Below are 20,928 nucleotides of genomic sequence, written 5' to 3' on the forward strand. Positions count from 1 at the left end.
ATCTGAGCAGGAATCTGAATTAATTACAGTTGCATTGTTCATAATGAGCAACATTATGTTTTTAAATTGTTTTAGTACATTTACTGAAGTAAAGTACATTTCTTGAATGTTTTTTAAGCTGCATTCAATTTGTTTTATTTAGATAAATCATAATGTCATCAGCAAACAGATTTATTATGTGGTTTCTGTATTTGTCTTTATCTATTATTGAAGTGTGTTGCTTAGTCTTTTCTGGCCGATGGATCAATATAAAGAGCAAACAGACTACAGCCACAGCCCTGTGTAGCTCCTCTCTCTCTAACATGACAATGATCCATTTACTCCAGCTGCAGAGCTGTTGCAGACAAAATGCACTGAATCAATTTTGTATTGAAAGTCAAATTTCTCTAAAGTGAAGTAAACAAATTCCCACTTGACCTTATGAAGTCAATTTTCTGTATCTAAACTGATCAATAGTACCAGTAAATATACTTTACTTACTAGTATTTTATTAATAATGCCTGCTGTTTCTGACTAAGCTAGTTCGTCCCTCATTAAGTCGGGTACAAATGTAAATACACCATTTATTACTATTGGTATAATTATTTTTACATGTAAAGCTCTGCTGAATGCAGGCTAGCTTCCCCACTCCCCAGCTTTTTGTTTTTTTTTAACCCTTTCCACATTCTCTTGGACTGTGAATTTACATTACTTAAAAAGACTTCAACTTCCAGTTGCAGCAACTTTTTGTCTAGTTATATCATTAAAAGGCAGCAGGCTGGTCACTTGTCTTGGTGTTTACTCACATTTAGGTACATGAGGTTTGTATTTCCTTTCCCCTGCAGCCTTTAGCACAACTCTGAGTAGACTCTCACTGGAGAAGTACCAGTAAAGTCAGAAGTACTAAAGGCCAAAGAATGACAAAACAGCCACAGAGAAGTGCCTCAGCAATCCTAACCTTTACTCAGCCTCACACAAATTGACAAAAAAGAAGAAGAGAGAAAAGAGCAGAGTGTTCCATCTGGGCAAGTAACCTTTTCTCCAGCCACCAATCAGGCGACTGGGACTGATGTGTGTGTGTGTGTGTGATGGTCTGCAGGTATATACTGTAGAAGCAGAGATACTGTGGGGTGACGAGCTTGTGTGTGTTGGGTGATTTTGTTTGTCCACTGAGGGTGGATGCTGGACATGAGCTTCCATAGAGAGAGAGAGAGAGAGAGAGAGAGAGAGCTAACGGGAGGATGGAAAAGGAAGTCGTGATCCGGTAGCATTGTGCATGACAGTATAGCTACCTTTGAGGTGAGCATTATATCTGCCTGTGTGTGTGTGTGTGGCATGCAGAGATAGTGCAAGAGGTGGGCTGACATTTCAAGCCAGCCTGTTTATGACTGGAGGCAACGGGCAGCACACACAGCGACATCACCTCCTGGGTGGCCGGGGCCCTCATTAGGGAGGAAACAGTGACAGACTGAGAGAGAGAGTGAGCGAGAGAGAGAGAGAGAGAGAGACTTTAATATGACAAGAGAAAAGGATTTCGTGTAAAATGTTGATCTTTTGCTCTGTTGCTTCGGGCGATATTGTTCTTTACTTTCATGGCAATAAAATATAATTGCTGAGAGGGAAGAGGTGAGATGTGTAGAGAAAAAAGGAAGACACAGGAAGACACCCCCCCCCCCCCCCCCATGTCACTGTTAATCATTTGCATAAAGTTGAAAGCAGTACAGTGAGAAACCTGAAGAGAAGAAAACAACACCTACATTTACAGGGAATGGTGAGGTGGCTTTTGATACACTTAAAGGACAGCCTATTTTCAATATTTGACATCCTGACACAGACATCAGAATCTGCAGCAAAAAAAAAAAACATTGATTATGTGTAATATTGTAGCATTGTGGGCTGCAAGGTCAGTATTTGTAGTGGCAAATAAACTGTAGTTTATTAAAACTGTAAAAAAATAATATTTTTGTTTCATATAAAAGTTTCACTTTCATAGTGACATGTTGTATACATGTATTTGGTGTTTGATACAGCCCCATCACATGAAGATGTCTGCCTTCCCACTGTCCATCTCTACAAATCGAACCATTGATTGACAAGCTAGGCTTGTCAATCAACACATTCTTGTCATAGCGTCATAGCGACACATTCCCCCACAAGAACTCGCATGTGCTATAAGTTTCAGTGTCCGTCAACACACAATCAGTGTGAAATGTACTTAAATTATCAACTGCAGCTCTCTATAGTGATAGTAATGATGTATGAAGCAGCCTCTGCAACCTTCAAACCATATTTCAAGGTTATGTTTTCATACAGTTGTGACCAGGTCCTAGCACAGAGGCCTCCTCTGCTACAAGGGCTGATGCGCTTACTGTCTACCACTGCATATTGCTACACCTCGCTGTCGTCTTCTGGTTCAGATTTTCAGCAGCTCTTCACACTAAATGAATGCAAATGAATTGCAGTGACATCTCTAGGCTTGTGCGGGCAGAAACCGCAGAGGGTAATTTTTGTCTCACTTGACTCTTTTCCCGCCTTGTCCTGCGGTTTCTCATTCTATAAGATAACGTGGATAACATGTCTCCCTCTTCTTTTCTGCTGTGGCAGCAGTGCAGATGGGCTGCTGATGCACAGCTCCATGGCTTTGAATCCACCTTAGAGCCTCCACTATAAAAGCACTAAGCGGCTTATGCTGCTCTTATAAGAGACATGCATATCTATAAGCCACCTCGCCTCAAGATTTTAAGCAACAAGCTGTTAAAGTCTGACCTATATGGAGTTTGTAGGGTAGTCATGTTAAGTAATGCTGGTAGTAGTCCACATTTTTAGGCAGCGTAAGCTAGCACAGTCATCTGTCCCATTTTGTATACTTTCATATATAGTCCAGCTGGTTGATATGGTTGTTTTAAATCAAACACACAGCAGTTCATTAGAGGGGTAGAGGGTACAGTATAGGGGCATACACAGGTGAAGACATGGCAGTTTTGTCTCAAGCAAAGTCATTTGTTACTATTTTGGTATTTCAGTGCTACACATAACCCTAACCATGATGTGCAAAAGTTAGGCAAAATAAAAAATAAATGGGATTTCGGTTGCTATGCGCTAAATTGACCTGACAATCTAGGTAATGTTTGGAAACGTCAGAATGGCGCCGTGTAGCCAACATCATTCTTTTCCATTAATGAAGCTTCACTCTAGTTTGTCATTGATTCACTGATTTGGTCTAACTACAAAATGAATGCCATGTTAGACACACATCACCTCAGCACACCAATGGAGTACATGCTGCTAATGCTTTCTATCTTTTTATTTCACCAGAGAAGCCTTTTGACCCCTTTGAGCAGCTGCATTACTTTTTAATTCCCTCTGTCTATCTTTGTGCCCCCCCCCCCATCTTTATTTTATTATCTGTCCACCAGGACCGTGCGTGTGTGTCAGAGCTATCTCTGACTTCACTTCCTATGCAGGGTTTATGTTATTCTGAAATACCACCTTCCATTCTGAGTGCCCTCTTACTTCACTCCTTCTCCCTCCCCATCTTTCCTCTCTGCACCTCCCACACTCTTTTCTCACATTGTCATCTACTCTCACCCTCCTCATTCTCGCCCACTAAAATGTCTCTCCTATCTGTCTGTTTAGTCCCCCCCCCCCCCCCCCTTTTTTTTTGTTTTCATCCCTCACTGTCTGGGATGCACTTCTTCCCTGTATGCTAATAATGTTCCTGTGCTAAGAAAGGAAGCTGCTTACCCATTCACATCAGGACTCAACACATGCATGCATGCATAAACAAACACACACACACACAGACTGTTCTTTAGCCTGTGGAAATGTGCAGCTCTCCTCCCCTTTTTCATCCTAGTATGGTAAAGCAGCCCAGCCTCACTTCTTCTTATCCTGCTGAGCTCTGTGTCTTTCGTCTCACTGCTCCACTTTTTCATTTACTAGCAGCTATTATTATAAAAAAAGAGAAGACAAATTTACCAATGTTATTTTTATTACTCTTTTCTTCAGTCTTATGTTACACTGTCGTTCAAAAAATAGTGTATAATTCAGCTATGATGCTACATGTTGTAGTACGAGCTCACAATGTATACCTATTATTAACACTTCTACACATATGTAGTGCGATCACAGTGTGTTTGCTGTAGAGTAGTGCATGTTTGATGCAAATTATAACATAAAGAAATTTGAAGGCTGTAAGAAAGTGCAGATAGCTGCTATTTATACATAACATGCACAATAATGATTTTTACAGTGTTACTCACATTTGTCTCATCCTACAGTCATAATTTCAATTCTGAAAGTAATAAATATCCAAACAACACATGAGGCCGAGGCTTTCTTTCTGCCCGACAGATTTCAAAGTATCAAGGTGAAACTGTTTAGCTTTTTGCTAAACTGCTAAGCTGCTCATATCATAAACGAGTACTCTTCACTGCAGGTAGAACATCTCACAGGGATCGTATCCGATTAAACATACCGTATGTGCTGTTAAAGCAGTGTTTTAATCCACGTCCACCTGGGAAGCAGACATGCTGACTGGTTTCTTTGTATGATATTTATAATGGTTAAATATGACTACTGTTTATATTTAGTGGCAGCAGCTTAGAGGCACATTTTACTGATAGGAAAAAAATAATCAAAGAAAAAAATGTAATCAGATTATTTCATTTATTTGGTTTATTTATTGACCTGCGTTCCGGCTTCAATTTACATTGAGCTGATGAGGCTGATGATGTCATAATAACTGTATCATTCATTGTTTATTTTATTTTTTTAAAGCAGTAAAGTTTGTGGTGTGCAGTGCTGTCAGTCCAAGTCCATTGCTCCCTTCTCACCTCTAGACATGAAGTGTGGTGTGAAGTAGGTGTGAATGGGTGACAAGAGGCGCCAGCTATCTGACATCTCAAAGGTGTGTGTGTGTGTGGTTCAGAGGGGGCCATAAATCCAGCTTACTGTAAGTACACTCTGAAAAACGACAAACTTGCCAGTCATACCCTGTATTCTGTTGTTTTTTGTTTTTTTCATGGACCGGAGAAAATTGGCTTTTCAGTACCACAGGGATACCAATTGATCAAGTGTTTGTGGACACTGGGACACAAGCCTTTCATTGACGTGTTTCTTGACCTGTGGTGAACGTTGCTGCACTTTTGTTTTAGTACTTTAAAAATTGCTTAGGTTTAGAAAAAAGATTGTGGTTTGGTGCCTTATGCAGCAAAACATTCCAATCTCTCACCACCATGGTAACCTCTAACAACACATTTGACGTGCACTACAGGTGGTTCACCAGGCACACAAACACCTGATCTATGGCTTGTTGCGTTTGCTCCTGCTCTTAATGAGTTCTTCTTATCTTGATTGTCCCAATCTATTCAATATGCAAATGAGTTACACGCCCTGGGTGAAAGGAGGCGATGCTGCTCTATGTGCTCTATTTGTCTTGTTGAGCTACTCTAATGTTGTTGAGCTACTCTGAATCGTACCTGCAGCCTTTTGCTGGGTCCAATGGTTGGGGGTGCATCTTCCATTATAGTGTAGAGATTGTATCTACACGTGGTGCTGATCTGATCCTAGAAGGCACAATAGATCTAAATGTGACCTGCAGGGTAAATCTCTGTTATAGTTATGTCGTCTCAATAGTTAAACCTACTTTGCTTATTTTTATTTAAATGTAATTATCATTGTTTCATCTTTTAGCAAGTCTGATTGATCATTTCATGTGTTATTTAATGATATTCCAGTACCGTTTTCTCTGTGTTCTGTCAAGGTCTTTTTCTTTTTCTTTAATTTTCTTAATTATAAGCTATTATGCATTCACTCCACAAAGCTAGAATAGCTTGAGTAACAATTTAATCACATCCACATCCCTCCCCCTCCACCACCCTCACTCCTTCACTCCCTTCAACTCGGCAGAAGGAGGTAATCTATACTAGAGCTTGTCCTGCAGGCAAATCTGTTAGGGCAGCGACACAAATTAACACATGTTTGTGTTTGTGCAGAACAAGAAATATGAACGGCGGCTCATTTCATTTTTGAAGTTGACAGTGTAATTTGATTTGTACAAGGAGGAGGGAGAAGTGAAGGCGGAGGAGGTAATAGAGAGGAGGGGTTTGATAGACGTGGAAACGGAGATGGCGGATTAACACGGGAAGATGGAAAGTGATGGATGGACGCTGAATGAAGAGGTTTACCATAAAATATTTACAGTAATAGACACCTCTGACTTACAGCCTGTTACGTGCTGCGTTAACCGGCAACTGTTGTGTGTGTGTTTGAGGCAACAATAACATTAGATTGTCTCTTACACATTTATTCCTATTACTGCATTTTCTAAACTGCACAGACAATAACATAGTTTGAGTGATGATGTCATAGGTTGGATAAGTACTGCCTCTGTTGGTGTGCTATCACTTTCTCTCTCTCTGGTTTTATTATTTATATGGACCTTCAGCTTGTGTGCTGTCACTTTACTTAGTGAAGATAAGTTGTCCCTTTTAAATGCAAATCCAGACACACACACACACACACACACGTGTACACATACACAGCTGCCCTTGAAACTGAATTGGATTACAAAGGTAATATAACTTAAGACATTTCTCTCTTATAGTTGTGTGTAAGAACTCTCTGGGTATTTAAAACATGATTTTTTTTTCTACCAACACCAAACATTATAACTTTGTTGTATTTTGTGTAATATTATTTACATGAAATACACTAACCATTATTAAGCACATTAACTCTCCTGATACCTTGCTTCCTTTGATACAGCCAGTGCACCACTGCACTGTATAGTTCAGGCCAGGAGTCATAGGTTAGCTTACCATTGGAAAAAGGTCAGATCATTTCAAATGATCTAACAGTGGTCCACACAACTTCATGTTCTGTGGTTGCACAGGCATTATGTGTGGCTACAGTGTTTGGCACTTTAAAAGAACCTTTATATGCACATATTATCTTGCAAAGGCGCCAGAAAACAGAGGTCTCAAACTCAAAATGGGTAATTGTTAGCATTGTGAAAAGGCACCTTTGTTGTCTGTAGAACTTTACTCTTACTGTTGCTTCTGTAGTGTGGATAGTTTTTATCTTTCTTTATATATTGAACATCTTGTGTTGGCTGGATTAAGAGGGGTGGTTTAAAGACAGCTGCATTATACTGCATCATATGTCCTTTTATCTGATTGGTTGAAATCAGCTTGAGGTAGACAGTGAGATATGGACAGGTAGTTCATCCAATCAGCTGCCAGATATTGTTTTGGAAGAGTCTGGAGATCAACTGCTCATATAGTCTTACCAGAGTATATGGATCAATATACAAACCCCGATTACAGCGAACACAGCGGAGTGCTTATCCTTGTCACCAGTGCTTTTTCACAAGCCATTTATGACACTGTGAAATATGCAGGAACATGTTCTTTATTTCTAAAATATATCAGTGATGGGACACGATACACACATTTGCACATAAAAGGCTTTTACTGATGCTAACTGTAAGAGTCTACATTGCTACATGTCATCTTTTTTTTTTATTCTGCAACTGCACATTTAATGCATTCATATGATAATGCACTCTATTTTTGTTAGGTGTTAAATGCTGGTGTCCATTTTTGCCTGCTGAAGCACACTTTTAACTGTCACCACACAAACAGGGCACAGCTGAAAACGAGAGCCCGCTCTGCGTTTGTCCCCAGAGCTGTCTAAATAAAGGTTGAATGACTGAATATCCCGTAGTTTTGTATTCATTATTTCCAGTGAGAAATGCTTTGTGCCTCATCAGCATATTCCCCAGCCGGCCGCCTCTCAGCGCGCCGCCGTCCTCGCTGTCATCGTCGTCGCCGTTGTTGTTGTGCAGGGAGGGAGAGCATGATATAGATGGAGTGTTGCTGAGGCACTGTAAATATTTGGAGGTGCTGTTGCACCATTTGTTTTAAGGTAGACAGACACAGAGTGAAGCAGTGTGATGAGGCGAGGTCATGGTGTGACTACAGTGTGTTTTATGAAAGGAGCGGTGTGTAGGATGAGGTGGATGTCTGAGCACAAAGGGGATATAGGATTTGGAATTATGAAACTACATATAGGTTTTTTCTGTAATCCATATTTCTGCATTAGCAACAAGAATAAATGGGATCATGCAAAATATTGTTTTGCAATCTTAATGTTTTTCATTGAACTGGCTGAATTCTTGCAAGAAATCCATCTAGCTAGTCTTGAAGCTATTTGTTTGCAACAAACCACAGGTGGTTCGGACCAATCGGTGCTCTGTGAGGGAGCAGTGGCTGTTTTATGAACATGCACACAGTTTTATCACAGACAGCATGCTGACAGCACCAGTGTGTTAGTGCTCAGCCCCGCCCTCTTTAGGTTTTCTCAGGAAGCACAGGCGTTGGTGAGCCTTCCTGGTGTTGTCCAGCCATGTCAATTTATCAGAGAGGTGAAAGCACAGAGGTATGTCAGGCTGTCCACTGTCTCCATGGCTGAGATTTTAGAATTTGGAGCTAGAAGATAATTAGATCAAATGATGCTAACTATTATTTACCCTTATGTATTAAAATTCAAAGCTGGTAATTTTACACAATGTCTGAGACACAAATCCATAAATCTGTCATCACTGGAGACAACAGGCCATATTTTTCTCCTCTCATTCTGCCTCTTTTGTCTTATTTCTTCTTCCTCTTCATTCTTTTGTCTCTCCCCTCATTCTCTGCATGCTTGTTAATCTCTCTACATTGTAAAACTTTGCTATTTCCTCCCTCCTTTCCATTTTGGTATTTTCCTTTGATTTCACCGACTGTAATAAGCCACATCTGCTGCTAGAGTTTACATGCTTCAGTGACAGTGTTTTCCCCTATTTCCTCCTTCCTCTGCCCTTCTTTGTCATGTCTTTTCTGCCTTTCCCCGAGTCAAAAAGGACAGATAGTGAAAGAGAGAGAACAGAGAGAGGATTATAGTATACAGACCATGACTGTGAAAAGTAGATGTGTGCAGAGAAAAAAAAAATCCCACCTTTCTCTTCGTCTAGCCTTCCCTCTCTGCTTCAACAGAGATAGTGGGGATAAAAGCTGGATTCCTGGATCAGAATTCACCTCAATATTGTCATCCCAGGAGAGCTTAGAGGCCGAGCTGCTGAATCACAGTGTCACTGATCACGGACGGGAGCCTTTATACCTGAACCTTGCACATAGACTGGTGGTGTATATCTTGATTGTAAAGGAAAACGAAGCATGTCGGACATCATGTGATAGGAGAAAAAACACAGTAACAACATGTGACCAAAGACTCATGCATTAAAGGATCACTGTGCTGTATGTGCAATACTGAGGAAAGGGAGTGTGTCTAGAGTGTATTCAAGGGGTGTGTATGTAAGTGATGAATGGATTTCTTTGAGTCTTCTTTGTTTGTATTGTTGTCTTATTTCCTGCAGAATTTTAAGGACTTCACAAAATTATTTTTGTCTCAATAATTTTGCAGATTAAATTGAAGGTGTTTTTGCTAGAAAATTAATTATAGATTAATAAGTCAAATTAAGTAACACATAATAGTCCTGGACATTGTCTTTTTGGATTTTTTTTTTCCTGTAGCACTTTAAGCAGTTCATAAACTTTCATTTTTGAACATATTTATTTCTCAAAATCATCTCACAAAATGTTGTCTCCAATGGAGGACAGTATAATGTAAGAGATACAAAATAAAAATAAGCTTTACTTTGGTTTCAATATCATGTCATTTCTGTCAAATGCAGGAAATCTGAGTGATCAGTCTGAAATCTGATGCAGTTCAGCTTTCTTTCTTTTTTGGCTTACATTTCTGCATTATAGTAGGTGGTGTGTGTGTGTGTGTATGTATGTGTGCTTATGTGCATGTGTCTGACAGGGAGGTAGAGCCCTACACTCTGCTTGCCCTATCACTGCTGCTGGCGTATACTAATCATTCTTCCTGCCTCGCTCTTTGTGATTGCCAGCCCATCCCTGCACTGCAGTTAAATTGAATCAATTAAAATCTTTCTTGTAGATGACTGCTGTTGCTTCCACCAGATTAGGCTTTGATAAAGAACATACACAAATAAATAAATAAGCCAGTGGAAGGGAAATAAGAAAAAGGAATGAACTCAATTAAACAGTCAGCTCGGGGTGCGTGTGTGTGTGTGGATGCAAATGTACTATATTGGGCTGGTGCAGTGATTTGCTTACAGGCTTTCACTAGTGCATATGTGTGAAGCATGAGTGTATGTGTGAAGTCATGACATTTTTTAAATCAACTTTTTGTGTGCATGCGTGTGCCATCATATTCATTAACTGATTCCTTATTACTCAGCCACATATAAAACAGATATTTACAGTCATAATGTAAGTATTTAGAAGAGACTGTACTAGCAAACGAAACATAATATATTCATTATAGTTATTGCAATTATGCATGTGCTATGTACCGTGCATAAAAAACATCCCATTAACAGCCACATTAATGCAAATTATTGTGTATGCCATAAAAGTTTACGATTCATAATGCAACATAGTGTAATGTCTGTATAGAAAGGTATATACAATGTAATGTAATTATATAGCTTTTACTAACAAGACTTGACCACTATGTAAACCCAATTGGGGGGGGGGGGGTCTTGGTTACCTTGGTAACACATCCCACCCCTTCTATAAGATATGAATCACTGCCTGATGTGACACTGACCGTGTGTCCATATGTGACGCCCTGTCATGACCAAACAATGACAGTGTTTAGAACCTGGCTCTTATTTTGAAAATATCGGTCTATAATACTGGTTTCATTTTAAAGATGTGACCGAAATCACACAATGTTACTTCATGAATCAGTGATCGTCATTCCATTCAGCAGCATGTACCGCCTCAAAGGCATTACTGGTGGCGCCCCTATGCATCCCAGTGGAACTGAGCAGTGTGGTGCTGACTGACACTGGGTAATAAGCATTTCATTTAGCCCACCAAGTGGGACAGTTGGGGAGAATGAGAACATGAAAGAGGACAGTGCAGGAAATATGTGAGGGGTTGGCGGTTGGGGGTTTGTGGGTGCAAAGGGATCCCTTGGTGCTTGCAGCAGGTAATGGAGCTTTTAGCATGGAAATCAAAAGGAAGTAGGAGACGGTTGGGGGCTGGACACAATTGCTCTAAAAGACCGAAGCCCTCCTGTGGGTATACTTGAAGGTCCTTCACTCGTCAGTACATTCATACCTCACTAGTGTTGGCTCTTTAGCCTCACTGGCCAGCAGTATCAGAGGGGTTTAATTGGACCCCCCCAAAAATGGATGGTGCTTTTTTTTTTTTAATTTTTTTTGTGCAAACCTGCGGAATTATTTGATTTCTGCTTGTTGCTTTCTTCCACTTTAGCTTGGTTACTTCCTATAATCTACACAAATATAAGACCAAAATTACAGACATAATTAATGTATTTCACTATAAAGCACATAGAGGGAGAGGGATGGACATTGATTCTTTGGTGTGGGGGGAAAAAAAATAAGCTGACTCTGGCAAATACCGGTAGTTTTTTATGACTGGATTTTAACATACAGTACATGTCTCTCTAAAATATATATATAAAATATATATCAAATAAGTTAGTATATTTAGCACTAAGTGGCTCTACAGGGTAATAACTGTTGGCTGTATTTGCACCAAAATATCAAATAGCGTGCATGTTTTCTTTACACAATGAAAAAAAAACACAGCCTTGTTATCCACTTGCAGTTCTGCCCTGATTATCTAAAAGTACATTTTTTGTTTATTCTCTATGTATTAAGGAGATCAAAAAGAAAATAAATGAAAAGGAAAAAAAAATAGTTGTGTCCCTGATGGTCTTCACTTTTTATCTTGTTTGATCATTAACTGTAAAGCTATTCATGGAAGAGAGAGAAAAATAAAAAGTTCCTCAAAACTGCTTTACAAACTGTAACTTCTCTTCTCAAAATCCTTTGGGTTTTTAAGGGAGCATTACTTATCTGTCTGATGCTGTCATAATGATTGAATGCAAAAATACTGCCTAGAATAATCACATACTTCAACTGTATTTCTTTGTAATGCAATCATGCCTTCGTCCTTGTGAAATAAGTCATGTTTTCCTAGCTGCACTGAGAAAGGCAGAAATGTGTGTTTTACAGAATGTTGCTTGTGTGAACATTTTATTATTTAGTACAGGTTGTTTGAGGTACAAATGGTGCATTCCTGCTTTTTAGTGGACTTTCAGGTTCAGGCAATTACTTTATTTTGGATTCTTGTTGAATAAAGGCATACATTTCCCATTTCTGAAAACAAAGTCTCACTGGAATACACTGTTTATTTTTGTTGAACCATTTTATCCTCTCTTGCAATGTATCCTAAACTGTTTAGGTCCTGATAATAGCAAAGAAAATACCATAAACTAACATCTATTTTTTTTTTCCTGTTGTGCAGGGTTCCTGAGTACCGGAGACCAGGCAGCCAAAGGAAATTATGGTTTGTTGGATCAGATCCAGGCTCTGCGTTGGACCAGTGAGAACATTGCAGCCTTTGGCGGCGACCCGTTACGTATCACTGTGTTCGGCTCGGGCGCCGGGGCTTCCTGCGTGAACCTGCTCACGCTGTCTCACTACTCTGAGGGCAACCGGTGGAGCAACTCCACCAAAGGTAGTCACGGGAATTCACCTGGGATCTTTATGTATATTTAAGTGTGTATGCAGTGTGCAGCAGTGTGTGACTGTGTGGGCAGGTGCTGCGGAAACCTAAAATAGACCAGGGATGCTGTTTTTTATATATAAATTGTTTTGGCTGTGCGTCCTAATGTATGACTTTGTGTCTTCTATGGTGCCTTTCTCCTGTATAACTACAGCGTTAAGGTACAATAATGGCTTGAAACAGTACTGTTTCCAGAAGGTGAAATAAAGTGCTGCAATTATACTTCGTTGAATGCACACCCTGAGTAATTAAAGGCGGTTTAGATGGGTTATAATCTTGTTTTGTAGTCAAAACTGCATACCCCACAGGAGACTTCACTCAGATGATGTGTTTTTAACACAAAAACACCAGTATACATACTTAAATATGAGCCATTGATGTAATTCTAAAAATTGCATAACTTTTTCTATGTCGAAATATATATTCAGATTATATCAAACATATTGAGGTCACTTGGGGCAGCTGTTTCCTGCAAGATGAGTTTCACATGACCAAATGTTTAACAACGATAACTCTACTGTTATTAAAACAAAAACAATAATCAGTTAAAGATATATGTAATAGTGAGACACAGAGTAATCTGTGGATATAACATCCAAAATCAAAACACCCATTTTATCCTGTTAAACATTATTTGTGTGACAAATTGTCATGACTAGCAAATGCTTTTTTGGCAAAAATCTGTTCATCCACCATCTTGTGTTGTTCCTGGACCAAACATTTTAAATCCCTAATAAGGCTGAGTATGCAGAACAATCTGTACTAACAACATTATACAGAGGTATCTGATAATTTGTCATATGATGAAGAAGGTAAAAAAAAACACACTTAAAAATGGCTGGAACATTAGATGCTGGAGTACAAAGACAAACACATGTGGAAGGAAACACAGAGGATAAGGCCACAATCAAACTACCAGCCTAAGGCGATAGACTGGCAACCTGTGTAGAGTGTACCCCACCTCTCACCCATTGACAGCTAGGTTAGGCTCCAGCTCCCCGATGACCATGTAGTACAGAATTAAGCATGAAAATCTTATACGGGTATCAAATCTGGACTGAACAACGTTGAAGCAGAAAACAGAAGAGGGCAGGAGTATGGATGTACACAACCAAACCAAAATGCCTTGAGCCACAGCTAAAGTGTGTATACTGAAGATTCTGTTACATTCAACTCACAATAATGTTCAGCAGAACTCTTTAACACACTCTCCTTCTGAAACAGCTGGTGTTTTTTGCACCCTCTTTATCTGAAGCACTTTCTTTAAAAGGGTTTATTGTTGTCAATGCAAATTGGCCTTTAGAGGGCCCCAAACATTCGCCTGCTTTCTTCCTCATGGCCCCTCTGCTGTTTGTGTCTCCAGGCCTGTTCCAGAGAGCCATCGCTCAGAGCGGCACAGCTCTGTCTAGCTGGGCCGTCAGTTTTCAGCCTGCCAAGTACGCCCGTATGCTGGCCCGTAAGGTGGGCTGCAACCTGGAGGACACAGTGGAGCTGGTGGTGTGTCTGCAGAAGAAACATTACAAGGAGCTTGTAGATCAAGACATCCAGCCAGCACGCTACCACATTGCCTTTGGCCCTGTTATTGATGGAGATGTTATACCTGATGACCCCCAGATCCTGATGGAGCAAGGTATCAATTGATTTTACTTTAGTACCAGCAAACATCCGATAATGTTCTTATCCTGAACGTGTAATTCATCAATCTGTGCCATCTCTTTTCAGGCGAGTTCCTCAACTATGATATAATGCTGGGAGTCAACCAGGGCGAGGGTCTTAAATTCGTGGAGCTTATTGTGGACAACGAAAATGGCGTCCAGGCTAATGACTTTGACTACGCTGTGTCCAGCTTTGTGGATGACCTCTATGGCTACCCGGAAGGCAAAGACATCCTGCGGGAGACTATTAAGTTTATGTACACTGACTGGGCCGACAGGCACAACCCGGAGACACGCAGGAAGACTCTGCTGGCCCTTTTCACAGATCACCAGTGGGTGGCACCGGCTGTGGCTACAGCAGACCTGCACTCCAGTTTTGGATCACCAACCTACTTCTACGCCTTCTACCACCACTGTCAGACAGAGCAGGTGAGCAGCTGGACTTCAGGGTGATGGTACACATTGTGCATTTTAATCAGATAAAGGTAAAAACAAGTAGTCGGCCACTTTACAACTGATAGTAGCCGACCAGAGATTTTACAACATTAGAAAAACTGTAAAATAAATCATAGTGTAGCATAGTAACCGCTCAATATTAATGCACAGCACATGAAAGAAGCAGAGATAAAGGCAGAGGAACTCTCTGATTGGATGGAGTTTTGAATGTCTCTGTCAAATCGGATTTATGTTGATAAAAATGAATGAACATGTGACATCAACCACACTTTTGGTTTTCTGAAGAGCAGTTTAGAGGTGGTGGCTCTGGTTGTCTCTGTGTTGGAGGCCTCTAACTCCATCCAACACCTGGTTAATCCAACTACAGGCAAAGCTGTAAAATGTAAAAGGGAACCTAGGTGGACAGTGTCTACCAGACCTAGTCTAATTGATCAGAATTAAAAACCTTGATTATTAGCGATATAAAAATGTATCCTGTACACAAAAGTAGCTGTTCAAGGACCTGCAGTTTTTGACCTGCATTGGATTTATTAGGTTATGGCTTATACTTAGTAAAATTTTGTTGTCCATAATTTGAAAAATTTGGAATAATTTGAAAAAATCTATTAATCACCAGTCAAGTATGTGAAGAAGATTTTTTTTTGCAGATGTCATTATTTCATTCTAACAGTTTTTTTTATATATTGACATTTTTCATAAACAGAAAGTGGCTAACTTAAACACTGTATCATATTAAACAACTTATGTTAAATGGAGTTTAAATGACATGCTCAGATCCTGTGTGTGCACAGAGGTCCTCTATTGATCCTGGGCCTGTTTTTCTCTGGACCAATTGTCAATGTACATTTATAAAGTGTTATTTGAAGTGAAAATAACTCACGGTGATGTGAATTTTCTGCCATTTGACCTACTTTTTTTGAAAGCTTTGTTCTTAGCTGTACTCTCAAGATTTCGTTTGTTACTATGACACTAAACTAATTATTAAGTCCAAAAAGAAAATAAGGAATGGTGATTAAAATCCTTTTACACTTATTATTTTTTATTTCACTGTAGCTTGAAAATGCACTCAATATTTATAGCAATTTTCTTCTGTCAGCAACATCCCCCTTATTTCTCATCTTGTATCTCTCTGTGATATACTTAATAATGCACATATTCTTTCTCAAAAAACCCACCTTCCCATCTTCTGTCTGTCCGTACACAATATGTATCATCTCTCACTATTGTGCACATGTAATCCTTAGTAATTTCACCTGTCACATGTAAATAATCACACTTATGTGATCTGATGCTTGTTTAGGTTCCACCATGGGCAGATGCAGCACATGGAGATGAGATTCCATATGTGTTCGGCCTCCCAATGATTGGACCAACAGAGCTGTTTCCCTGCAATTTCTCCAAGAATGATGTGATGCTCAGCGCCGTGGTCATGACCTACTGGACCAACTTTGCTAAGACTGGGTATGAGGATGCTACAGATAAGGGCCAGTTGAGCTTAGTTTTTACTTGTTGTCCCAAACAGAGCTGGACAGAACCATTGTGATGTAGCCACATCACAGTAATTAGAAAAAAAAGATGCTATTGTTCCATTGTCAAAAATTCCATTGTCAAAATTGTGTATTTTTTTCCATTTCAGTAGGATTAGCTGTCAGCCAGAATGCTACAATAGTTCTTTTGAGAGGAGGAACAGAGGCAAATGCCAGAACTCTCATAATTAACAGCTACACATTTATAACAGTGCAGGGGTTTGATTGGCTCCAAATGCAAATGGGATTCTTTTCAACTAACAGACAAAATGGACGTTTTCACTGGTCAGTGACCCAAATAAAGCATTTAACATTACATTGACCAAGATTTTGTCGGGTGCAAGCAGAGACAAATCATCCTCATTTGCCCTCAAGATAAGACTTCCAACTTTAGCAGGACTTGTCTCTGGTTTTGTTGGAAACATTACTCTCAATTCTGACATGCACTCAGATACCGAGATGTCCCTCTTCCTGGTGTTAGACCTGTTAGTTGCTCAGTGCCTTGTGTACCTCCTTACAACATGATTCCCAGCAGTAACCGTGTGTTACGCAGGTGCCAGATGATACGTGTAGATTCAAAATGAACACAAAAAATGTCCGGTATTCCAGGCGTGTCCTCCTCTCCTCCTCTGATACTGCACACTTTGCTGAAGCAGCCGCAGTGTGTCTCGCATGGACAGCTGCCTGCTGTGAGCTTAATGTGTGAACGTGACACATCAGTTTAAATCCAGGCCTCATTCCCCAGACTTTAACCAGAATTCAAGTGTCAAGGGGCTTAAAAACAGGAAGTGCAACAACAACGCATTAAAACAAAGACATTTTCAAAACCAAATGCTTTATTTCTCAGCATCAGAGGCAAGGATTATTAGTTATACGTGTTAAAACCACGTGCATCCTATTTGGCGGGATCTAAGGCAAATTAACCCCTGCTTGATTGTGTTTCCTAAGTACTAACCAACATTTGATGACTGGGAGTAGAAAATTGTGCTATTTGGTTTTATGGACTTTATAATGTAATTGGTATTCTTTGCAGATACATGCTGTATCTTCAGATATATTATTAATTAATGGCCATAGCCTGCAGAGAAACAGCCTCCATGCGACTAAATTAAAAACCTTTTTCCCCCTTCTCCTGCCTCATGTTGCCTTCCAGCACATAGTCATGGCCGTAATTGATTTTCGGGAGCGCATTGTCTTTTCTTATTTTTTCCCTGTGCACTGCCCAGTGGCCCTGAGGGGGTAACAGAAAGGCACTAATGATCTACATATATAATCCCAAATTGACGTGGAATGCCGGGTACCTGGGAGATTTATGCCACTGATTTAAATGGTTAAGAGTGTTCCTGATGAGGTCTGGTCGGCTCTGTGGTGCTGCTCTCAGACAATGGGGCGCTCAATGGGTCTGAATGGGGCTCCACAGCCCACATGGCTTGATAATTTAGCGCAGGATAGTAAATGTGTTCTTTAAGTTTATCTGTATATATAAAGAATGGTTGCTGACCTCTACTTAAAGTGCATCTTGTTATTATGACTAAAGTCTAACCTTTACTAAAAATAGAACGCACATAACATTAAAACAAAGCTGCTGCTAAGTTCTCTATAGCAACCACTGAAGCATATGTTTTATGGGGATTATCAGCATGGTTGAACTGCATCTTTACCCAAACATTTTTCTTGCCTGGAAGCTTTCTTTTCATGTATAAATTATATATAATGGGTTCACTTCCTAGGAGACATCCATAATTTAAAAACTGTGACATGCAATTTTTTTTTTAAAGCATTAAAATAAAACTTCACATTAGTAAAACTTAGTTATTAGCTATCTTAAGACCTTTTCATCCAATCAGAAGCTTTAGAAATCCAATCATCTGCGAGCAATAATACCCCTTTTGACCTTTTTTGGATTTTATCAGGTGTGATATCTCAGACACTGTTGATTAAAATTTGATGAAACCTAGGGGCTGCATTTCATCACTGCATTCCAGTATTTTCATAATTATACTGATTAGCCCGAGGCAGATGCTACACTTAGGTCAAAATTAAAATTTTATTAAGCAGACAGTGGCGTCACATAAGATCCAGACCACCTTCAGTGTATCCCTTCCTGTAAACAACAATAGAGGCAAAGCTTCTATATTCCATAACCATTTTCTTAACCTTTTTTTCACAGAGACCCCAACCAGCCTGTCCCCCAGGACACCAAGTTCATCCACACCAAGCCCAACCGTTTTGAGGAAGTGGCATGGACACGCTACAACCAGAAAGATCAGCTTTACCTGCACATTGGCCTGAAGCCTCGGGTCAAAGAGCATTACCGTGCCAACAAGGTACTGTCCGATTTCACTGACTGCACCAAAGTTCTGGTGAACAAGCATCCTAACCCTACCCCGTTCCCCACTGAGACCCAGGACAGCCACAACCAACCACACCTGATGCTTCAGTTCAATACTAAATACTCAAACAGCTTTCCTAACATTGAAATGACATGAGTCATGTTGCATTTAAGGCAACTTGGAATTTAAAAATCTCTGACCTTCTCCTTAGAAAAACAAACATGTACCTTATCCTCACAGCAAAACTGGTGTTTAATGTCAAGCAAAATTGAATCAAGGGTAAATACCTAAATTAATGACCTAACATACATTCAGTAGTCCAGACCATGTTACCTGGGGTCTGGTCGCAGGGGCAGCAGCCTAAACTGAGAATAAAGCATAATATAGTTATAATCCATCCAGCATGTCCTGGGTCTGTCCCAATCAATAGTAAAGTAGTTTTGTTGTTCAGAAGCAGGAGATGCTGCCAATCAGATGATTTCAGCAAATGTTAGTATCTACTGTAAATCATAGTCATTGTGTTTCAGTCAGTAAATAATTTATTTATAATTTATTTACCTAATATCCCGATCTGTTAGTGCTGCATGTGATTGGCCCTGTATAACATCTGTCATGTGATTGGGCTCATAGCTGGATAAGGAGCCAACTGAGCTGGTTGTAACTTTGTGATAGCAGTAATCCAGGATCACTGATGTAAGGCTCAGTGAACCCAGATAATCTAAAGAGATCCTCATGTCATATCATGACAGCTTATTTCTTATCTCAATGCTCATCTTTTCCCTTCCCTAACCTCAGCTGGTGGAGGCAGACACCACCCTGAACGCGAGATTGCTTCTTTCCTAAAAGTTGTTGTTGTTGTGGCTTTGTTCCCTCCTGCTGTCATCAAGTAAAAACCAAATGAACATTGTTGGGTTTCAATATGCAAAGTGCCCTGATCTGGCCCATCAGTTCCACTGTTCAGTGCTATGTAAATAAAACTGAGAGATAAGATACGTTTTGTTGCTCTTGTTAAATTTGAATATTGTCTGTCCTCTACCCAGGTCAACTTGTGGTTGGAGCTGGTCCCTCATCTACACAGCCTCAATGAGGTTACACAACTCATCCCTACCACCACCAAGGTTGGTACTAAAGTACTTGTATGTATATTCTGTCCACATAACTTTCACAGTAAACAAAATTTAAAGGGAAAGTACACATCAGCCTTTTTTATCAGTCATCTCTGTCACCTCTTAAACACAAACACTCAAGTATTTTCTACCAAACTCAACCGATAGAGCTGCCTGTGACCACTTACTTATGAGGTTGTACATACAAATTTAGCTTGTTCAGTCAAGTCTTGTCACATCCAGAGTTTGCTGCCTGGGTCTAAACAAAATACCTTTGCTTCATTGATATTGTTGCACTGGTTTTACCTATGTGTCTTTCCTATCTACAGATCCCACCACCAGAGGTTACAAACCGCACACCAAAGACCAAAGTTCTGGTGACCAAGCGTCCAAACCCTACCCCGTTCCCCACTGAGACCCAGGACAGCCACAACCAACCGCACCTGGTGGACCAGCGCGACTATTCCACTGAGCTATCAGTCACCATTGCTGTGGGAGCCTCCCTGCTTTTTCTAAACATCCTGGCCTTTGCCGCACTTTACTACAAAAAGGATAAACGCCGGCACGACGTCCACAGGCGCTGCAGCCCCCAGCGGAGCGCTGCAAACGACCTGGCCCACACTCAGGAGGAGGAGATCATGTCCCTGCAGATGAAGCAGCATTCGGACCTGGACCGGGACTGCAGGGGAGTGGGCGATTCCCTGCACCCGCACGATGTGGTGCTGAGGACTGCCTGCCCGCCGGACTACACTCTGGCCATGAGGCGCTCGCCGGACGACATCCCGCTTATGACGCCGAACACCATAACCATGATCCCCAGCACCATGGGAGGGCTTACCTCGCTCCATTCTTTCAACACCTTCCCTAGCAGCGGGCAGAATAACACCTTGCCCCACCCACACCCGCACTCACACTCCACCACTCGGGTATAGCCAAGCAGATGCACTCATGCAGGCAGAGACTCTGACGGCTGGGGCACAAAGCCAACGCCGCTGCTGCAGCAGACACTTAGGGCCGACTTGCTGACAAACACAGATATGTCAGGAGCTGAAACGCCAGCCTGGAGTTGCCATGGAATTACACTGGGATCGTACGACACCCTGTTAATACCTGAGGGGATATAGTCATGGGTTTCGGAAGGTTTGGACCAGTGGAAAAAAAAAAAAAAAGAACAATTATGTTTTTGTACAAAAATAAAA

General features: G+C 40.6%; 1 protein-coding gene across 1 annotated transcript; it reads left to right on the top strand.

The window, feature by feature from the left end:
• The first annotated feature begins 6,128 nt into the window (after positions 1–6,128).
• Positions 6,129–20,661, top strand: LOC114434562 (neuroligin-1-like). The gene is given in 9 exon segments (XM_028403878.1): positions 6,129–6,161; positions 6,748–6,790; positions 12,393–12,605; positions 14,017–14,283; positions 14,376–14,737; positions 16,065–16,225; positions 18,461–18,617; positions 19,664–19,741; positions 20,059–20,661. Coding segments are annotated over 9 exon segments (1,917 nt in total).
• The last annotated feature ends 267 nt before the right edge of the window (positions 20,662–20,928 follow it).

This window comes from Parambassis ranga, chromosome 4 (assembly GCF_900634625.1).
Source record: "Parambassis ranga chromosome 4, fParRan2.1, whole genome shotgun sequence".
NCBI lineage: Eukaryota > Metazoa > Chordata > Actinopteri > Ambassidae > Parambassis > Parambassis ranga.